This window comes from Rhea americana, unplaced genomic scaffold (genome assembly GCF_003343005.1).
Source record: "Rhea americana isolate MKP2758 unplaced genomic scaffold, rheAme1 scaffold_183, whole genome shotgun sequence".
Lineage (NCBI taxonomy): Eukaryota > Metazoa > Chordata > Aves > Rheiformes > Rheidae > Rhea > Rhea americana.
Window position 1 is genome coordinate 1,707,067 of NW_028185961.1, and position 18,954 is coordinate 1,726,020.

General features: G+C 42.3%; 1 protein-coding gene across 3 annotated transcripts in view; it reads left to right on the plus strand.

Moving 5' to 3' along the window:
- The window catches only part of MICU1 (mitochondrial calcium uptake 1), a 120,890-nt gene that overhangs the window by 49,682 nt on the left and 52,254 nt on the right, over positions 1 to 18,954 (plus strand). For 2 of the 3 annotated variants that reach the window (XM_085302047.1, XM_085302048.1), the window contains exons 6-7: positions 13,737 to 13,802; positions 15,157 to 15,271. In XM_085302047.1, coding sequence (XP_085158173.1) covers positions 13,737 to 13,802; positions 15,157 to 15,271 — 181 coding nt within the window. The remainder of the gene's footprint in view (positions 1 to 13,736; positions 13,803 to 15,156; positions 15,272 to 18,954) is intronic. The other variant, XM_085302049.1, reaches the window with a different exon arrangement.

An 18,954-nucleotide genomic window follows, 5' to 3' on the forward strand; every position in this document is an offset into this window, starting at 1 on the left:
AGTTTGCTGAACTTGACTTTCTCTTCTTTTGTGCTTTGGCACCGAGGGCTGAAATTGCAACACGTTGTGATGCTGGTGACACAGTTGGCACACTAGGTTGTTAAAAAGCACGATCAGTGTTTGAGATACTGTGCCTAAAATGTACTTTTAGGWCCTTGCCAAGCAAAAGGGGGCATGYGTGTGCCGACTGGMGGGTGGAGTATTGATAGCCCTCTGCCTTTGCCTTGTGCACTGCTTGTCTTTCATGCTGACCTGCAGCAGGGTGAAATTGCTTTTTATGTAACATGCAGATGTTGGTGCTGTGTGTGATGGTCTGGATACACTGAAAGTGAGACAGCAGATTTGAAGGAGCGTAATGGACTCATTTTTATTGTAGTTTTTTCTTGGGACCTCTTTTTCATGGTCTAATAACACTTGAGGAACTGTTTACTACATTTAAAATGGGAAAAAATGAAGATTCTTGTTTGGCTGTCTGCTTAAGGACCGCTTGAGATTGAGTAAGTTTTACCCTGGCCATCAGGGTGGTGGTAGTGTCCAGGGGAAAGGATAGTTTGAGGAGAGTACAAAATAAGCTGGCTTTGGAGGTCCTGTGGTAAAGAAGCTGTGAGTTGGCCAAGCTTTCTGATTCCAGCTTGTTCTCATTAGTCGGAAAACCGTCTCATTTCAATGCAGCCAAGCAGCAGCTGAGGTGCCACTGAGCTGACCCTCCCCTTGTTCAGGTTGGAGTTGTAGAGCCGCAGCGGAGGGATAAAACGCTCTTACTTCTTTGTCTTCCTGCCCCTTTCCAACTGCGTATTGCTCTGGGCCTATCGAAGCATCCTGTATCAGAGGCGTCTTCCTCGGCTGGGTGTTTGCCTTTGGAGATGTGGTTCTGGTGCTTTTGGGTTTGCACACTGTTGGGGCTGAGCAGTGCAAGCAGAAGGCTAAGAGATCCGCTGTTCGGACACAAGCAAGCAGTGGCACTAAAAAGTAGGCACGTTCTGCAAGCTAGATACTGGCTAAAGAGCGGAAGTGAGAGCCGATTTTAGTTCCGGGCAGAGATTTATACTTAAAATAGCATATAAATARTAATTTAGGGAGATTCAGTACAAAGAATAGAACTAGCTGCAGAGTCAGCTGCATTTTAATTATATGTTACAAGACAGTTTAAACTATCAGTGTCATTTTGTGCACGTATGTTCAAGATAAAAATGGCACGGTGTTACAGGTGTACGAGCCGCTCTTTTTGCGGGGCGAACTCTACGCAGAGCCACGGTCCGAGCGGCTAATCGGCCRCCCTGCGGTCGCTGGGGCTGCCCTCGCCAAAGGGTGTTCGGGGTGACGTGCCTCCGTTGTAGTCGTGCGAGGTTTCCAAAGCAGCTTGCCGTGCGTGTGATTGAATGTTACGGTGAGGATACAATACCCTCTTTCCTCTTTCTGCTGCTGCTCCTCCTCCTCCTTAGTGATAATTTATAGAGTTGCTGGAGAGGGAGACAAATGTTACTGCCTTCTTAATGGGAGCAGTGCTCGTGTAACTTGAGCCTAAATGCTTTTTCCTTACTCGTTCTGAGACCAACAGCCCCAGAAACATTCATCCAGGGAAAGTCTTTGGTCAGATTTATTTGCTAATGTGAATTCATGTTTTTCTTTGACCTGCTGTTGGGCTGAATATGTAGGGAAGCAACTCTGTCTCCTGGCTCCGTTTTGGCCAAGGATGCTTGTTTTTCAGCCAGGGGAGCTAGCTGTCAGAAAGCAGAGGAAAAAGGGCATTGAAGGCTCTTCGTTTGATGTCAAAAAAAAAAAAAAAATCAGTTTGCAAACATCTAGATGTGTTTGTTTTAGGCTTGGACATACTTTAAGCACATTTCCATAGCAGGCRTGTGGACTGGTGCCTGGCTGCTGCCACTGAGCTTTAGTGAAAAGAAACAACCTATTTTGTAGCTTAGGGTGCTGTGAAATTAAGGGGTCCAGACCCTAATTACTCACCTGTTCGATTCACACAGTGCCCATTTCTTCCTCCTGTGTTTTGGGATGTGTTCAAGACAAATGCTGCTCTCTGGCTAAACTGTAAAACAGCGTGCTCATCAGTGGCCCGTGCTGTCGCTCTTCAAAGCGTGCCCCTCGTTAAGTGCCCTTGAAATGCTCTCTAAGATCTGATGTTTCCCCTCCTGTGTAATGTTCATTAAGGCTTTTCAGCTGGGCCTAAGAAAAAATCCTTTTGAGTGCGATGTGGAGGTTTTCTTCTCCCTGAGCTGTGCAGACCATCTCCAGAGCTGTCTCTGGCCAAGGAATAGCAAGCTTGCACTTGGAGCTCTTCAGTCTACCCTGAAGCATAACCACATACATTAGTGAAGCTGACCTCACATCAGTTTTTCAGATTGATGTGTTGGACTGTCCGTTTCATTGCTCTACTTGCCTTTCTGCTTAGCAGGGCAATAGTGATGAATAACCAAATCAAACTCTCCAATTACTAAACAGAAGTATATYTTCTAGTGCGTGCTATGTGGCACGAGCTATAGTAATGTTATGTTAGTTGTAATACAGCATTTGTTTTAAGTTTTAGATGCTTTCTATTTATTTGATGTTCTTATGCCTTATGCATTAATGATTGACCTTTTTAATTAAAAAGAAAAAAGCTTTTGGCAGAATTCATCTCTTCAAAAATTAAAAAAAGGTGATGCTGTTAGTAGTGCTCCTCTAAAGTGAGCTGCATATCCAGGTGTTCAAAGCAAACTGTGCCCTGTTACCTGTGGGCAGAGAGGAGCGCCGCCGGGGTGCGATGAGGAGGAGCTCCCGGGGTGTCCCGGGGCTGCGCCGTTCAGCAACGCAGCCTGTGCCGAGCGTCGCCCGGAGACRGCGGAGGGACGGAGTGGGTGTGCGGCGTAGGTCCCTCTCGGTGTAACTGTGTGTTCGCGCTGAAGGCAAGCTGCAATGTTTTTAAGAGACCTTTTAGCTTAATTAGGGAAAAACTTAGATAGCACATTTAATGCAGAATATACTTCATTTGTTGTTTTTTTCCTCCTGTGGGGGAAAACTTCTTACTGCTGCTCAGCGTGAACAAAAGCTTAAAAGCTCCCAGTAGTAGCTTACCTTTGTGTTACCACTGATGAAGTAAGTAATTACTGAGGCTTTTCTTGCCCTCTAATTTATCAATTAGGTAATTCTTCCTAGCATTTATATTTACATATATAGATGTTTTTTGGCACATTACAGTAATGCAGAACAATCATAAAATTGAGCAATAGGAAAATACATCAGATGGCTTCTGTGCCTGTTCCTTCCAGAGAATTTTGCCCCTCAAGTTAGGAAACAGTCAGTCTCTGCTGGTGGTGCAAGACTTGCTTGGAGCCAGGAGGGTCTACAGGTAATTTTGAGTCAAGGTCCATTTCAATCCTCCTCACTTCACAGAAGGAAAGACGATTTGCTTTTAAGCATGCCCAGATGTTCTGGCTGCAAACTTAAATGGAAAGCACAAACTTGTAATTTTTTGTTTTATCCTGGCAATTTGTGCAAAGCTATATGTACTTTAGTGTTGTGCTTGTTCTTTTGTTCTTTTTTATTTTTGGGGGGGGGGGGGGGGGGGGGGGGGGGGGAAGTTTTGGGGGGTGTTTTTTTTTTTTTTTTTTTTTTTTTTTTTTTTTTTTTTTTTTTTTTTTTTTTTTTTTTTTTTTTTTTTTTTTGGGGGTTTTTTTTTTTTTTTTTTTTTTTTAATTAACATGTCCTCCATTGAATTTATGTAGGGAGRGGATWATGAGTTGAATGAAACTTGATGTAGCACTTTGGGARTCCAGGAGCCTGCAAAGAGCCCAGGCAGGATCCCTGCAGAGAGGAGGACTGGAGGCTGATGGATTATCCTTAAAGCTGGTCTGTCAAGTGGATTGAAGGATGTTGCTGCCACRTCTGAAGGAAAGATAAAGAGGTTTTGTCCGTTGGCCTGAACTCTTGGGATCCTTTCCTTTGGGTACAGGCTCAGGCTTGAGCGTGGAACCTTCCCTACCGTGCGGTCAGCTGTGGTAGACGTGAGTTTGCAGTAAGGAAGGCAAGTTTGCAGTTCTGTTTTCATTTAGGAAGCAAATGTCGGATCAGAACTCTGTTCTTAAAATGCTCAAATGCAACTGAAAAGTTGCATCCTTTTGAATGAAGTTTAAATGGTATCTTGAACTGTTGCAATTCAATAAATAACAGCCTGAAGTGCATGTGCAGCCRACTTACTGTGTTTGTTAATTGAGAGAGATGCTTGGTACTTTAGCTTAGACACAAGGAAAACTGAGGAGTTCTGCAAATTTAACTGTGGGAGGTCCTGCCAGCTCCTATTGCAAGAATGTTTAAAGTAAATGAGTCTCTAGTGTAACCAGTTTCAGCTGTTGGCTCCAGGTTATGGCTGGATTAGAGATAATCTGAGACATCACGTATCCTGTTCCATAATCTATATAAAATGTCACTGTCTAATTTCAGATTTCCTGCTTTTAAATTCCTTCAGCTTCTGATCTTTCTTAGTACAGGTAGTTTTTACACAATAAGCAGGAGGTGTCTCTACTTAGGTAATAACCTTGTATTCTTAAGTCACCAAATTATTTGAGTGGAAACAAGCAGAGATGCAGTTTATGGCAGATAATCACAAAATCTGTGTTCTCAGGCTCACACTTTTTTCTCTTCTCTGCTTTCTTTGGCATCACTGGTCCACGGTTTTGGGTTTCTTCGCTTGTCCTTTTTCCTCCCAGCCAGACTTGTTCCTTCTAATTACTTTGAATGGTGCTTTTAAGTTTGTTTGTGCATNAAGATATGGAGCAACTTGGAGCCTTCCCTGTAGGTTTCTGGACTTAAATAGCACTGTGACTTAAATACAAAGTGACTGCAATATGGCTGGGTGTTAGATAATCATCAGGTTCCTTACCAGGACCCAGAGATCTCTCCAGAGAAGCCAGACTCCTATATTCATTGAGGAAACGGTGTCAGTCATCTACTGTGTGTCATCGACTGTATCGTGTTGTTCATGGTTCTCATTCTTTTTTTACTGTGTTTGGTTCAGTGGGATATGTACGGACACTGAAGTGCAGGTGCTCTCCTGGTTTGTTTGTAATTAAAAAAACTAAGAAAATGCTTGGTTGCTCATAACATAGGTAAATGCGTGGCACACAAACATGCCCGTGGAAACCCGGGCTGCTTTACGTGCATGATTAGAAAATATTTCACTCTTACCTCCTGTACCTAACACTGGGGTATTTCACTTTGGACAGAGCTAGCAATGCTCGTATTACCTTTTTTGTACCACTAATTCCGTTGCTCGTTTTCACAGGGCTTGGTTGGCGGATATTTCTGAAATGTACTCGTTGCTGTATGTTCTTTTATTCTTACCTCCAGGTATCCAGCAAGCGTCTGCTCCAGCTACTAATATCTGTTTACTTGTGTCTCTGTTTTAATTAAGTTTTGTTTTTGGTGTAACCAAGCATTCCCTCATTTTCTTCCTTTCTCTAACCCTCTCCCCTTCCACCAGGATTTCTGGCAGGTACAAAGCAGACAGCATGTGCTTTAACTGGTTTGTGCTTCAGACCTCATAATCTGCCCTATTCTTTTAAAAGGGACAGTGTATGCTTACTCCTTCTCCCTGCTCCTTTAAGAAATAATCTTCAACTTGATCTCTTTGATCCTTGGCCTAAAGGGTTTATTTCTAGATATTTGGATTTGATATGTTAACGTAATCCTCAGGGTAACGTGGAATATGTGGCTTTATCAAGGGAAAATCTCCGAGCAAAACCGATGTACGTATCTCCCTGTCTTTCTGTTTTCATGGTCTTTTGAGGCCTCTGACTTCTCTGAAGTTTCATTAGACTGCAGTGGGCTATCTCTCTGTTGGAAAATGACATTTCCTGCTTGAGGCTGTGGAATTAGTYTGTGAGAAAAGGCAGGCATTTTTCCAGCCAAATGTTGTGAAAGGTTTGGCGGAAGTGTCACGTATTTGAAGGGAAGTGAGTTGGAACATTATTTTTGCAAATATTCTTGACTTGTTAGGGTTGCAGAACTATGCAGGGTAAAGTGTATTCAATGACTCTTTTGAAGATGTGATGTAGTTCATAAAATGTCTTCATAAAATACTTGGAAAGGAAACTGGAAAGCAGAGGGGAGTTCATTTAGCATTAGTAAGTGAAGAAGGAAATTACTCCAAATGCTTTTAGTTTGTCCTACTACGATGTGACCTTAATAAAAGCCGTAGAGGAAGCTAGCAAAAAATAAGTGATCTAGTGTCGAAGTGGATGTCCCACATGATTCTTCTAATATTAATAAGCAGAGTATTCCTCCTTTGGGAGCTTCCTGGGAAAACGCAGCAGTTGTGCATTGAGACTAGTGGTTGGGAGGTGATTCATATTCACATCACTTGCTGGGTATAACGCTGAGAGCTGCTTGTGCAGGCTGAGGTTATATGGAGCGATGCAGTCTTAATCAGAAAAGGGGTAGACTTTAGGTGGCTAATGGGGTCATTTTGACTTTAATTCTTTTTTTGAAAATTTTGCTGCTTTAAATTAAGGCTTGGTACTTAGGGAGCATAAAATTATGCTTTGAGTGAGGAAAGGATGATAAATTGAGCAGGAACATTTTGATAGRTATTTGACCTCATTCTCTACAGAGAAGAGGTTTGGATGGGAGAAGCAGCTAAAGAAAGGAGTGAAAGTGAACAGCAAGATTCCTAGTYGTGTCTTCATTCAGTTCTTTAACCCATACATAGGTATGATGGCAGGGTTTTTTATTACATGATTACATACTATTTCCCCCCAAACTCCGTCCTCATTTGGTGAGTGATTAGTACTTAATGTGTGGCCTTGGCTTTGTCTTCTGAGCCGTTTTAAAATGCTTGCTTTTAATATAGAATTATTTTTCTCATGTGCTTTTGTACTGTATTTTTTTCCTGGCGAAAATGATCACAGTGCACTGTAGACATAAATGAATTTATCTTTGTAATACAGTCAGAGGTGAGGTAAAGCAGTATYCTGCTTTTCCATCTGGAGAACTACAGTGAGTTAAATTTGAAGGTGTCAAATGTCAACTCATTTTAGAAGCATGCTTTGGGGCATCAGGGACCTGGCTTTAATCTTTCCCCATCAAATTTCTGTAACAAATGATACCGTGGTCCTACAGACACCTGGGCTGTCTCGCAGCCCTGCTTTATCTCCTGAGCGTTGCCTGCCCTTTGGACCTAATGGGGGGAGGAAAGTATGTGAGCGTGTAGTATAAAACCATCCAGTGCAGGGCAGTGGTAGCGGGAGGAAAATGGTATTGCCTAAGCAACCTCGTTTTCTGGTGGTCTGAGTAGGTGAGATTGACTCTCTGAAATACGGGTCCTTTGGGGGCAGAATTTAAGCCAGCTGAGCTAGTTGTAGGTAAAGCAGTGTAGCAGAAGTGAGAAGGTCCCGCTGTCTCTCCTCATTAGTATGGTTAGGACAGTAGAGTTTCATCTCCTGCCTCAAGCTCTTGTTTTTGGTAGAAAATCTCTTGACCTCAGAGGGCTGAGTTTACCTTCCAGTGGGCTGTGTGGTACCCTCAAAGATTCCTGTATGATTTTATCTTTTAATTTTCTTTTAATGGCTTGAGGAGACAGGTAACCTMTGTTTTATGGGCCAGATTTTCTTTCCACCCAATAATAATGGTTTTTATCTTCCTCTGAGAGCYCTTGGAAATGCAATGCCATTTCAGCACTGAGGAATATTCTTTTCAGATGTGAATGTAATKGCCCTTCACAGATGAGGGATCTTGCTTAAGTTCTTATTTGTGAGAATTTTGTGGAACCGGTGATAAATTGAAAATACCTGTAGATTTAAATTTAATGTTATTCTTAAGGAGCTCTTCATAAACTGCTATTATAGCGTTTTTTTAAAAAAAAAAGTGAATAATGAATCCACTCCTTTGCCTGAAAGAAGGGCGGGAGTATTGGCTGTACGAACATAACCCTTGCTAGAGGAGCACAATTTCATTCCCCTACAAAGGGCTGATGTATTCCAGCTGGGGGAGGGAGAAAAAAAAAAAACAAGCATAGACTGTCCCTTTTAAGAGGCATTTCCTTTTTTGCTTTTCCAGCAGGGGTTTCTCCCTTGCATGACTGGTTTTGCTGCCTGCGAAGGGTCTGGGAAGTCTGTGTCATTTTTCTTGGTGGTACAGAATGCTGGCCTTGCATTTCAGGTGCCGTTTGTTTTGAAGGTGATGAGTATTTACAGTCTTGCTGGAAGGGGCGGATGCAAATTTCTCTTTCCAGTCTCAGGAGACCACCAGTAGTAGTAATTGCTGCCTAACTCTTGAGTCTCTGTACATGGCCAAATTCAAATTTGAGGGAGAAGAGTGTGCTGAATGTCTAGCTATGTATTTGTATCCCCTAATAAATAACTAATCCTAAAGTAAAAGGATCTCTTTTTWAATTTTTCTACTAAAATGCAGTCTTGAAAATTTATAAGCTGCAGTGTTTATCTATAAAGGATAAATATATTCCTATGCCACTTCTTAATTTGATATTTGGAACCTGTTTGCATTTGCTTGTGTTGACACGTAGACCTCAATATAAACTATCTAGAGCTGCTAGTAATGGTATTGTAAACTTTTTTACTGCAAGAAGGGGTTTATGAGTTTTCTCAAATCATTTATGCTATAAAATCTTCCATCACAAACTGWAGATTGAAGGTTTTTTCTTTTAGTGACATAAAAATCCCAGGCTTTGTCTAAAGTGATTTATATCATGTCCACATTATAAAGCCAGTTTGAGGGGGGGGGGGGAATGAAAGCCTTCTTTCCTTTCCTTAAAAGCCTTTTCTGTCCCCATTTCATAGCACTCAGAGGAGCTACTTTACTTTTTTCTCCCTCTATAGAGCTTTTGAACATGAACGCTGAGATGTTCCATATTTTTTAACTTGGTTCTGAAAGCCTTTTTATTAGAACTCTCTGTATTTTCTTAATGTGTGGGTAGTGAGATGCCAGCATGAATTGTATCATAAAAATCTCTAAATAAATGGCTGTGATTCCTTAAAATTCGTATCTTAAGAAAACTAAAACAAAAAAGAACCCTTCACTTTATAGCCTCTAGCTTGGCTTTTTGATAGAGTTCAAAGCATCAATATTTTCAGTTACTGTAGCGGGACGTACTGCGCACAGTTTTCATCGACCTTTTTTAAGGCTTTTCCCCTTATTTTTCCGCGGGATGCGCCAATACGGAGCGTCTCCGTGCGGATTAGCGCAGGCGCGGGCAGCGCTGCTCGCGAGGGAGCTCTCGTGGCGCCTGCCCGCCGGCGCCGGCTGGGCTCAGCCGGGCCCGGAGGAGCCCTGKCGTACCCGTTCCCGCGTTGCGAGGCATTAGTGAGATGGCCAAGGCGGCCGAACGGTTTTGAAGATGTCAGATGATGCCCGGGGTAGGTGCTAAACAGTCTTTAAGGGGATTGTCCAGTGAGTTTTGCAAAAAGATCTGTGTTTTTTTTTTTTGTGGGTTTTTTTTTTTTTTTGAGTATCGGTGTATCCTGAAGCAGATTCCCGATAGCCTGTTGTTTGTAGGGATGCCATCTCTCGATTCAAGCCTGCAGTATGAAGCAGCGCGCGCCAGCGGTGCGCCCCGTCGAGACGTACCGCTTAACGTTACGCGTGCACAGACAAATTAGCGCTTTTTCCTCCCCAAAATTCCATAGCTCCTCAGTGTTGACACATTCATCTCTTAAACAGCAGCTTTAAAATGCAGCGCTCTGTAAACAAGGGGAATGAAGTAGAAGAGAAATTCATGTGAGATTTCAGGTAAGGGTTTGCTTCCTAAAAAGTCTCGAATGAGTATTCTTTAAACTTGCTCCCCTCCCTCCCCATCTGGTTTAAACAAGAACACACCTCCCAAAATTGCAGTGAAATGGAAGGGTTTCTTTACCTTGTAAAGTCAGAAAGCTCAGAACAAGGCAAAGGAATGTTAACCGTTTCTACTGGGTAAGCTTATAAAACAGATTTTTGGGAACCCTTACAGTGTGAGGCCAAAAAGAGTATTTCTGTATTGGCACTGAACATATGGCTTTTTAAAAAACTTTTCCTCTGTGTCTATAGTTACCTATTAAAAAAAAATACTAGCTGTGTTTTAAGCAGTTTGTGTAATGGATGGTGGTCAKTTGGGACTGGAAAAGAATTGCTTTGCGGCAAGGTGACTTTGCTGTATTTTAAACATTCATGTTTTTGTATTTGCTTACATAGTATTGGTAACCTTAAAGAATCTTTTTATTAAAAAAAAAAAAAGGAACAAACTCAGTATGATGACATTTGTCAATAAAGAATGGTTATGGTTCATCTGAAGTTACTTATTAAATTACAAAATTACTTCTGATTCTTGAAAAATTGCTCATTATTTTGCATGCAGTTTAACTTCTTGCTGTTTTGGAAGGGTTAAGTCTGTCAAGTGTGTGTGAGGCTGATAAATTCCTGAAGCTTTGGTGCATATAAGTGCAAAGGTCATATGGAAACATAAACAATAGTTATATGAATAAATGTGCTGAATATATGTTCTCTTCCCCTAGACTGAAATACTAGCTGCCAGTTTTACATGACATACCAAGACTATGTTCTTCCCAAAGTGGCAAATTAAATGCTGCTTATTAAGTAATTTTTGAAATGCAAGATGGAACGGTACTGCCAGGATTTAGCTGATAAGGCTTTTCTAAATGCATGTTAGTAACACAGGGAAAACATCGACACTGCAGTTGGCATCCGTCTCTGACTTTGCAGGGAAGGCATATGTTAATCGGCAAAGCTATATCCTTTCTTCAGATTTGGTTAATTACAGATCAAAGCACGCACTCAATCTTTTTAATATGTTAACTGTGAATTAATCCTGGCAATAGTCGGGGCCCTGAGCACCGCCTGCGTCTCTGCCGGCGTCCTCCCAGCGTGGTGGAGGAGAGCAGAGCGTGGTGGGACTGAGCGCAGGACGCTCAACTGCTCTAACCCTCTGCTCCCGCTGATTTTTACCCAAAGTAAAGCTTAGTTTGGGCACGGAGAGGGATAGTTTTTGCAGAAAATCCTTTGTACCCGGAAGCTGTGGTACACAGTGCTTAACTCGGGTGCGCTTGCCCATCCTGAGGAGCTGAACCATGTGTTTGGGTCGAGGAGGGCTCAGTGCTTAGAGGTATGTTGGCAGAATATGCGAAGAAGTGCGTCTTCTGCCTTTGGGTGGTGTTCTTGATTGGGGATCTCTGCCTGTAACGCAAGCATGAGGGGTCTGTCCGGATGTGGCCTGCAACTTCGCTTTCTGTAGCTCCCAGAACTGCTTGTTATTGGATAACCTGAAACTATTTTCAGCTGTGTTCTGGTGAAGGTGTAGTGAAACACTTGCCTGGCCTTCAGCAAGAGAAATTTTTTAGCTCTGACWTAAATGGGAAAAATCACGATCTTTCAACTCATAGCGGGTCATGTCTCCAGAATAAACAGGAGGAAAAAAGAATATGGGCCTGCATTTGGTCATCTCCTGAGAGGAGAACCAATTCCTTTGGTCCCCCGCTCCTCTGGGAGGTTTGTTTTACAGGAAGGGAATGTTCTCAAGAGACCCTGTACTGCCCCTGCTAACTGCAGCGGTGCTTTCCTGAGGTGCTGTAGTAAGGTGTAAATAAGCATGTGATGAAAAACCAGTTCTTGCCTCCGAACGAGTGGTTGCCTTAAGTAGGCAACAGTTCCGTTTCATTAGAAATGGGTTTGTTCTTCGAGCTGTTTGCTGGGCTGATCGGAGCCTAAATTGCCGAGGACAAATCCAGCTTTGAATTTTGAAGTGCATTTAAATATTTTACCGGTTGTTGGTGTTTGTCAATCTTGTATGGTTATTTGTCTGAATTTGTGTCAAGTTATTCCACCAAGACTGGCAGCTTTTCACTGAACTTACACAGCCATGCTTATATTGAAATAAATAGTATCTTTGGTTTTCTTTTCTTTTTACATTTAACTTCAGATGTTTSCTTGTTTGTGTGCTTGTTTAATATGAATTTAATGCTTGATTAAAAACCACACCGTGATCGTAAAGCTTTTCCAATGGCTTGCTCACTTGCGAATGCTCAATTTTGAATGTTCTTTGGGCGGTGCTTGAATGATCCTAACTGATTCCTGTCTTTTCGGGGATGGATTGAACATGGAAGAAAAATCTTAATTTGATTGAAGAGATTTGACCAGTCATTTTAACTCAGCACGTTGCTGAGAATTAGCTTGTGTTCTGCTACAGAAGGGCATGAAATGTCAAAGTTGTCCTGAAATTGCATGAATACCTAATTGGGTAATTTGTAAAGATGATTCATCTCTAAAATAGAAGGGAGGCCTGCAAAGCTTATTTTCCTACGTTTTCTAATCTCATGCGTAGTCTTTTTGGCTGGAATGGCTGGTATAGCACACTGAAGAAGAGTGCAGAAAATCAAGGTTCCTAGATGATGTTAGATGTGTTAGCATTAATTAACTGATATTTGTCTGYGAAAGGTTTTTTTTCCTTTTGGGTCCACCTAACAGCTCAAGCAATGTCCCTGCAGAAAATCTCTAGCATGCTTTTGCTAGTCTGCATCTTCCCCAGAAATTTCATGAAATACCCGTGGTGGTTCCTCTTCTGTYCCCAAATAGCGTTAAACAGCATTAAACAGGAACGGAGGCAGGCAAACCCTTGTTTTGTTCCTGAGTTTTGCTCTGGTTTGGTGAGTACTTTGGAGGGGGGGAAGGAAAGAAAGAAAAACCCTGCAGAGGAAGCTTTCAGCCACTCCGGTTGTGGAGAAAGGTTCCCGCATCCTTTGTGGTAAGCRTTTTAGGACCTAGTGTCTCAGTAAGCCAAAAAAATTCTGAATTTGAACATCGTGAGGATTTTCCATGTCCATCCTCCCAGTGCCGATAGCCTGAAAACCTTATTATGTAAAACAAGCTATTGTAGCAACCTGGCTACACGTTTTTCCCCTGATTAAAATCAGTGGGAGAAATTGGTATTTCCATTAGCTGCAGAGGGCTGGGCACAGTAGCGACGGTCTACGGTCCCGTTCTCCACGCTTCTGCCTGGCRTCTGGAAAGCAACGTAGGCGCTTCTAAAACTGTGGCCCGAAGACGGACGCGAATGAGTGGATGCTCCTTTCTCCCATCTGTGTAAACCTTTGYGTTTTGGAAAGCGTCTAACTTAATATCTTATTGGTAGTCTGTGGGCATAATTTTAAACTTGTGAGGGTTATGTTGAGCTATTTGATGCTGAATATGAATTTTAAGTGCAGGGAAGAAACCCATAAAAATTAATAAAGCAGCCTCTGGGACTTCATCATGAAGTACTTGGAGCAAATGAAGTAGGTGGATGCTAATAGCTAGTTTACGAGCAACTCTGCTGAAGACAAACAGCCAGCGAAAAGAGCCCATAAATAACGYGTGTGGCTGAGAGACGCTGCTGACAACACCATCAGGGAGCAATTGCAGAAAAAATGCTTTCTCAGCAGAATTTTCCTTCGGCTTTATGGAAAGCTGGCTATTGTTTGTTTATCTTTATATAAATAACGGCTTTGGGATCCTAAGCAGAGCCAGCTTTGCTCAGTTGGTGGGGAAGGCAGGTAAAAGCAGGGGTTTTTTTTGTTTTCTTTTTTTAGGAAATGAAACTTCAACCCGATATACAATAAGCACAAGTAGTTTTTTTGCCTGAAATGAATACCCTTAGTGTGTTTGCAGTTCTTACCTGATCGACCGAGCTGAAGTTTTTCCTGAAAACTGTATTTTTGGTGATCAATATGATTTTTCTGTCTCTTTTCTTGTGGTTTCCAAGCCAGATACGGGTAAAATTTTCATCTAAATTATTAGCTGAGCTCATCCCCAATGTGCAGTCACATAGAACGGTGAGTTCGCTCGAGCAGCAGCCCGATGAGAGACGTCAGGTGCCGAGAGGGGGTCTCGGCCTCGGAGGCTGGATGCTAACTCTTGCTGGGATATATGTACTTAGGCTTCTTAGTGGCGTTCAGTCAAAGCAACCACCTGGTTGCTTCAGGCTTTTCTTGCTCTTGCAAGTCTAACCGTTCAACTTGATGTTATGTTTTGCCTGCTTTTTTTTATAATTATTGTTGGTTAACCAGTTCTCTTTCCTTTATCTTGTTTATGATGGGATCTCCGCTAGACAGAGGTAACGGTGGGGGACAGTTGTGTAGCTAGACCCCCGTGTGGTGTGTGGTGGTGTTTTATTTTCCTAAAACCGTTCCTAAACTCAGCCTGCTTTGACCATGCTTCTGTGCTTGCATGATTTGTTTTTTATGGAATAACCTCATCCACGCCTACTCTTTCTGTATTAGTTTTCTTCCTCTGCGCGTGTGTGTGTGTCTCCTCTTGCAATATTCTTAACATGGGTCACCAGTGTGGAATTTGGTATGCCATTTCTAACAGTTTTATGGATCCTTTCCAGTCTTTGAAGCTTCAGTGGATCAAAGTGATTGTGACTTTTTAGCCTAGTAAGGGAGATCAGATCATAGAATGGTAAGGCTGGAAGGGACCACTGGAGACCATCTAGTCCAACCCTCAGCRTAGCCCCATATGGGGATTGAACCCACGACCTTCGCATTAGCCACACCGTGCTCTAACCAACTRAGCTAAACCTGCAGCAGATGTTAAAACACATACGATTTTTTTCTATTAAAACTTAGAAGCATTAAAGAAATGGAGCCAGAATGGAAGGTATCGGTCCTGGTTCTCYTAGGAGACTGCTGAACACAGTCCTGAATCGTGCGTTTCTGATTATTAGSTATTTCTGATAACTTTGGTCATCCTTTACATTCACATGGCTGCTGCTACAGTAGGGCATAACTAGAGCTAAACCACTGTTAGTGGAACCRAGTAATTTCTTTTTTGAATTCTGTAGTTAAAAAAGCTCTACTTTTCATAGCATTATACTCTCTCTAAGATCCAAACAGCATTAATGGACGTGTAGTTTATTTATCTGTATTTCAGCTAGACTAAAACCGCTAATGGTTAGCGTGCAGTGTCCTATCCCTGATTCAAGATAGGCATACGCTGTGTTTCRCAGACTGTTTCTGAGACTTCTGAAGGCTGGAAAAGGTCCACTGAATGTGAATGGTGATAGTAGGCGTGTGTGTATGTGTAAGGGTTTGCTGCTAGTAAGGATAGAAATGAAGCGCTCTATTTCCATGTTTAATAGATTACTTTATTTTTTCTTTTTGGGATGTGGGTCGGACGTGTTAATAGAAGTTATCCCAGGAGCGGGAGAAGTTTGCTGATGAAGACAGCATATTTTATGCGCTTGGAGAATGTGGACTCATTTCTTTTTCCGACTACATTTTCCTTACTACGGTCCTTTCCAGTAAGTATAGTTTTTTTCTACAATTACTGCTTTTTAAAGTTTTTAAAGGCTTACCAGCAATGTGTTTTTTTCTGTTGTATCCTGTATACATTTCCCTAAAAGGGAAAATATAAAATAAAATAAAAATAAAATAAAAATTAAATTTAAGTAAAAACCTGTTGGTTGCTTTAAGCTTGAACTGAGTAAGTAATTCTTGTTACTTCATCTATTTCAGTCTTAGCTCCAAATTGTTTAGGAAGATAAGCAAGTTGACTTTTGAAGAGAGATTTCTTATTTTAAACCGTGGCCAAATYGTTTATGAACGAGTCCTTTGACCTGCTGTTCGAAACTTTGGTGATGTCTAGTCCCATTAATTAAATGGCCTTCTTGTGCTTTGGCGAATATTGCTCTCCRGCTACTCAGCAGGTGCAAGACTACGAACTCTGTTCTCCAGCTGTATTTTTACTCGGATAACCTCAGGCTTGCGAGTGATGTCGTCCTACAAGGAGCAGAGTGAGGCAGTTGGTTTCWACAAGTATCATTAGATACCTTCTGTCTTTTCACCCTGCTGCACTTGTGACACTTATGTGAGCTGCTAATCTGTCCCGGCAAAGTCTTCTGCTCTTGAAACGCTGGGACTTGGAGGTTTGTTTCGTTGGCACGCGAGGGTGAAACCGAAGCCCGTGGTAATGTCGAATGGCGATTCTAGCCTTTCTTCCCGGGGTGCGCCAAGTGACGGCTTCCTTTGCAGGGCTCCTCTGGCCCCTGGGGAGGTGCCAGATGGCAAACAGCAAAGTCAACAGAAATTCCAGTTACTTGTCAGCCCCGCTGGGAAGCGTGGGATAAAAGCGATGCGCTGCTTTTGAGATCAACTGAGACAGCTTATTTTTGGACTTTCAAACGAGGGAAGTATAAAGATAAGCTCGTTGCTCTAATCTTGTGTGTGTCTGTTACATGATGAACTGATTTAAGGAAAAAAGCTAGTTATTGTGTAGTTAATTAACTAGACATTAGTATGTGTTTTTTTTCTGTTCAGTGAGTCAGTTGGGTAATTCATTGATCTTTTGAGACAGCAACAGATGTTTTGGCTTTTTTTTCCCCCCGTGTTATGTTCTGGAACGGAAAGAGCTGGAAATGACAGCTCTTTGCTTAGCAAACGTTGTCATTTGGAAGTATCCGTTACACAAGAAAAGCAACATTTGAGATCTCGTTTGTGGTCAAACGGACGTGGGGGAGAAGGCCTGTACGTGACCGCAGTGTCAAGAAAAATGTGGCTAAATAACGCTTTTTTGAGCCAAGGACTTTGTTTTCTGGTTTTAATCTGCTGCTTTTTTTTTTTTTTTTTAACAGTGTCTGAGCAGACTTTTGTCCTTCTCATCTTAATTTCAGCGCAGTCCTAGATTAATCCATTTCAGGTATTTCCACTTCTATAGCAAGGACTTTTAATTTGGATCTCTCACAGATGGGAAGCTCRCAAACCTATCGGGTTGTGTTACTGAATGCGGTTTAGTGTACGGTCGTGTCCTTGGTGTTACAGCTATGCTGTTCTTAACAACCTGCTGATCAAATGCGTGGGGAGCAAAATGAATTTCATGGGCCTTCTCAGAGCAGAAATTATCAGCAGCAAGGCAAATTATTCTCATTTTGGTTTAATTTTTTTGGTTTAAGAGTCAAACAAGCCTGACTGCCTTGTCATATAGTAGCAGCAAATCTTTTTTTGAGTGTTCACCACAAGTGAAGGATTTTCCTCCTTTATTCTCGGGCTTTTAAGCATGTTTAMAGTTTCTGGGGAATCAAACTGATGGGAGGAGACAGTGTGAGTAGTCTGTGTTTTGAGGAATGATGTGAAGGCCAGGCAAGCTAAAGCCTTGTTTAAAAAAAATTAAAAAAAGCATTCCAGCTTTTTTAGTCTGACTTTTAGTTATGTTTTTGGAGTTTGTCCTTTTCTGACCTTTAAAGAAGGTAGAGGATGTCTCTAGAGATACTTTCAAATAGTGGTTCCCCAGAGGAAGAGTTTTGTTTTTATTTTTAAAGCGTTTGCCTTCTTTTAATGAAACTTTCGAACAAGTCCTGGCCTGGGGCAAGGTAGGAAATTCACTGTTACGACACTCTCTCCCTTACTGTCCTTGCTAGTGTTTGCTGCCTTGCAGGAGTCCAATAGTACCTGCTTCTTCCCTAGGAAATAAATAAAGTAGAATGAAGAAAGTACATCTAAAACCTGATAGTTCAATATCCTTTTTCTCACGGCATTGCTTAGATAACCCAGCTGCTAAGAACGTGTCCACGCGAGAGCAAACTGTAGATTACATCAAATAGTTGAAAACCACTACATATTAAAAAGAGGAAGATCACATATTGAGCAATAAAGCATGATAATGAGCATGGGAGTGAGAAGTCTAGTGTATATAGGATGGGAGGGAGGGAGGCAGAGGAGGCTACTGCTGCTGTGCTCTGCATTGGCAGGATGAGCCCAGTCRTGTTCTCATCTGATTTATTGAGTTCAAAGCTGATTAAGGACGATAACCTGAAAATGAGGAGAAATCCAAGAGCTGATCAAATGCACGTGGAGCTTCGTATTACTGCGCTTCCTCGGGAAGGTTACGTCCAGCAAGTCTGCTGAGCCGGCTGGTGCCCCGTTCTGAGCCACCCTTGCCATCTCCTTGGCCCTACCGAAAATACCGTGGCACAGGGATTTAGGGAGCTTTCCTACTGCACTGTGTTTAGCTTCCCTCTGACTTCAGCTGAAGCTTTTTTTTGGTTATTTGGTTACTGTGCAGTGTGTGTCAGCTGCTGGGGAGCTGAAAAGGAGAGGACTGAGGCGCAGCTCAGCTGCGTGACTGGCAGAGAGCCGTTTGAGTATTGCGCAGAGAATGAAGTCTGTCACCATCTTCTATTTGCAAGTAATTTCTCGCTTCAGCACTGTCTGTTCCCACAGCTTGCTGTGTTTCTGTGAAAATGTCTTTTTAAAGAAAAGCTAATAAAATAGCATTTAACTGCTTCGGAAAGTCAGTCATCTTTTAAAAGCAATTATAGCCGAGCAGCCTGGAGGATGCTGTACTGTGTGTGTTGCTTCAGCTGCTTGCTGGAGTGCAGATGTTTGAATACTACCAGCAGAGCTGAAATCTTGGGGCCAAAGTAGGAAGATGAGCGAAATATGTGGTAAGCAGAATGTAGATGAGATTTCAGCTAGATCCTTAAAATGGCATAGGAAAGCAACTGGAGAGTGAAGGCTTTGCTTCTCGAACTGCAGGGGCTCTTGCTTTTGCACATGCAAATACTGTTGAGCAGTTGGAAGAAGGGGAGAAAGAGCTTTTCAATCATCAGCAACTGCAATTTCAGAGCAAATGTCTGTTTCCCAGGTGTGCTAATGCCTACTTTATTAACAGGTACTGAAAGGGGGCATTAAAAGACTAAGTCAGTGTTGTTCCCGTAATTGGACTGTCACTGTGTCTGAATTTACCCCTCCTGGAAGGAGAGTTAAATAGCACTGGCTCCGGCCAAAGGAATTAATCTTTYGCAAGCCGTGCCAGGGCTCCTGCAGCTGACCTGCGGCTCTGTCTTCTATTCCCAGCGTGCGGAGCGGGTGCGCCAGGCACCCGTGGCTTTTTTTTTTTTATTGCCGGGGTTGGTGTTCCTGGTGCCAGTGTAGGTAATCCTCCCCTTCAAGGGTCTTCTCACCTAGAGCAGATCTGCTTTGTTTATTT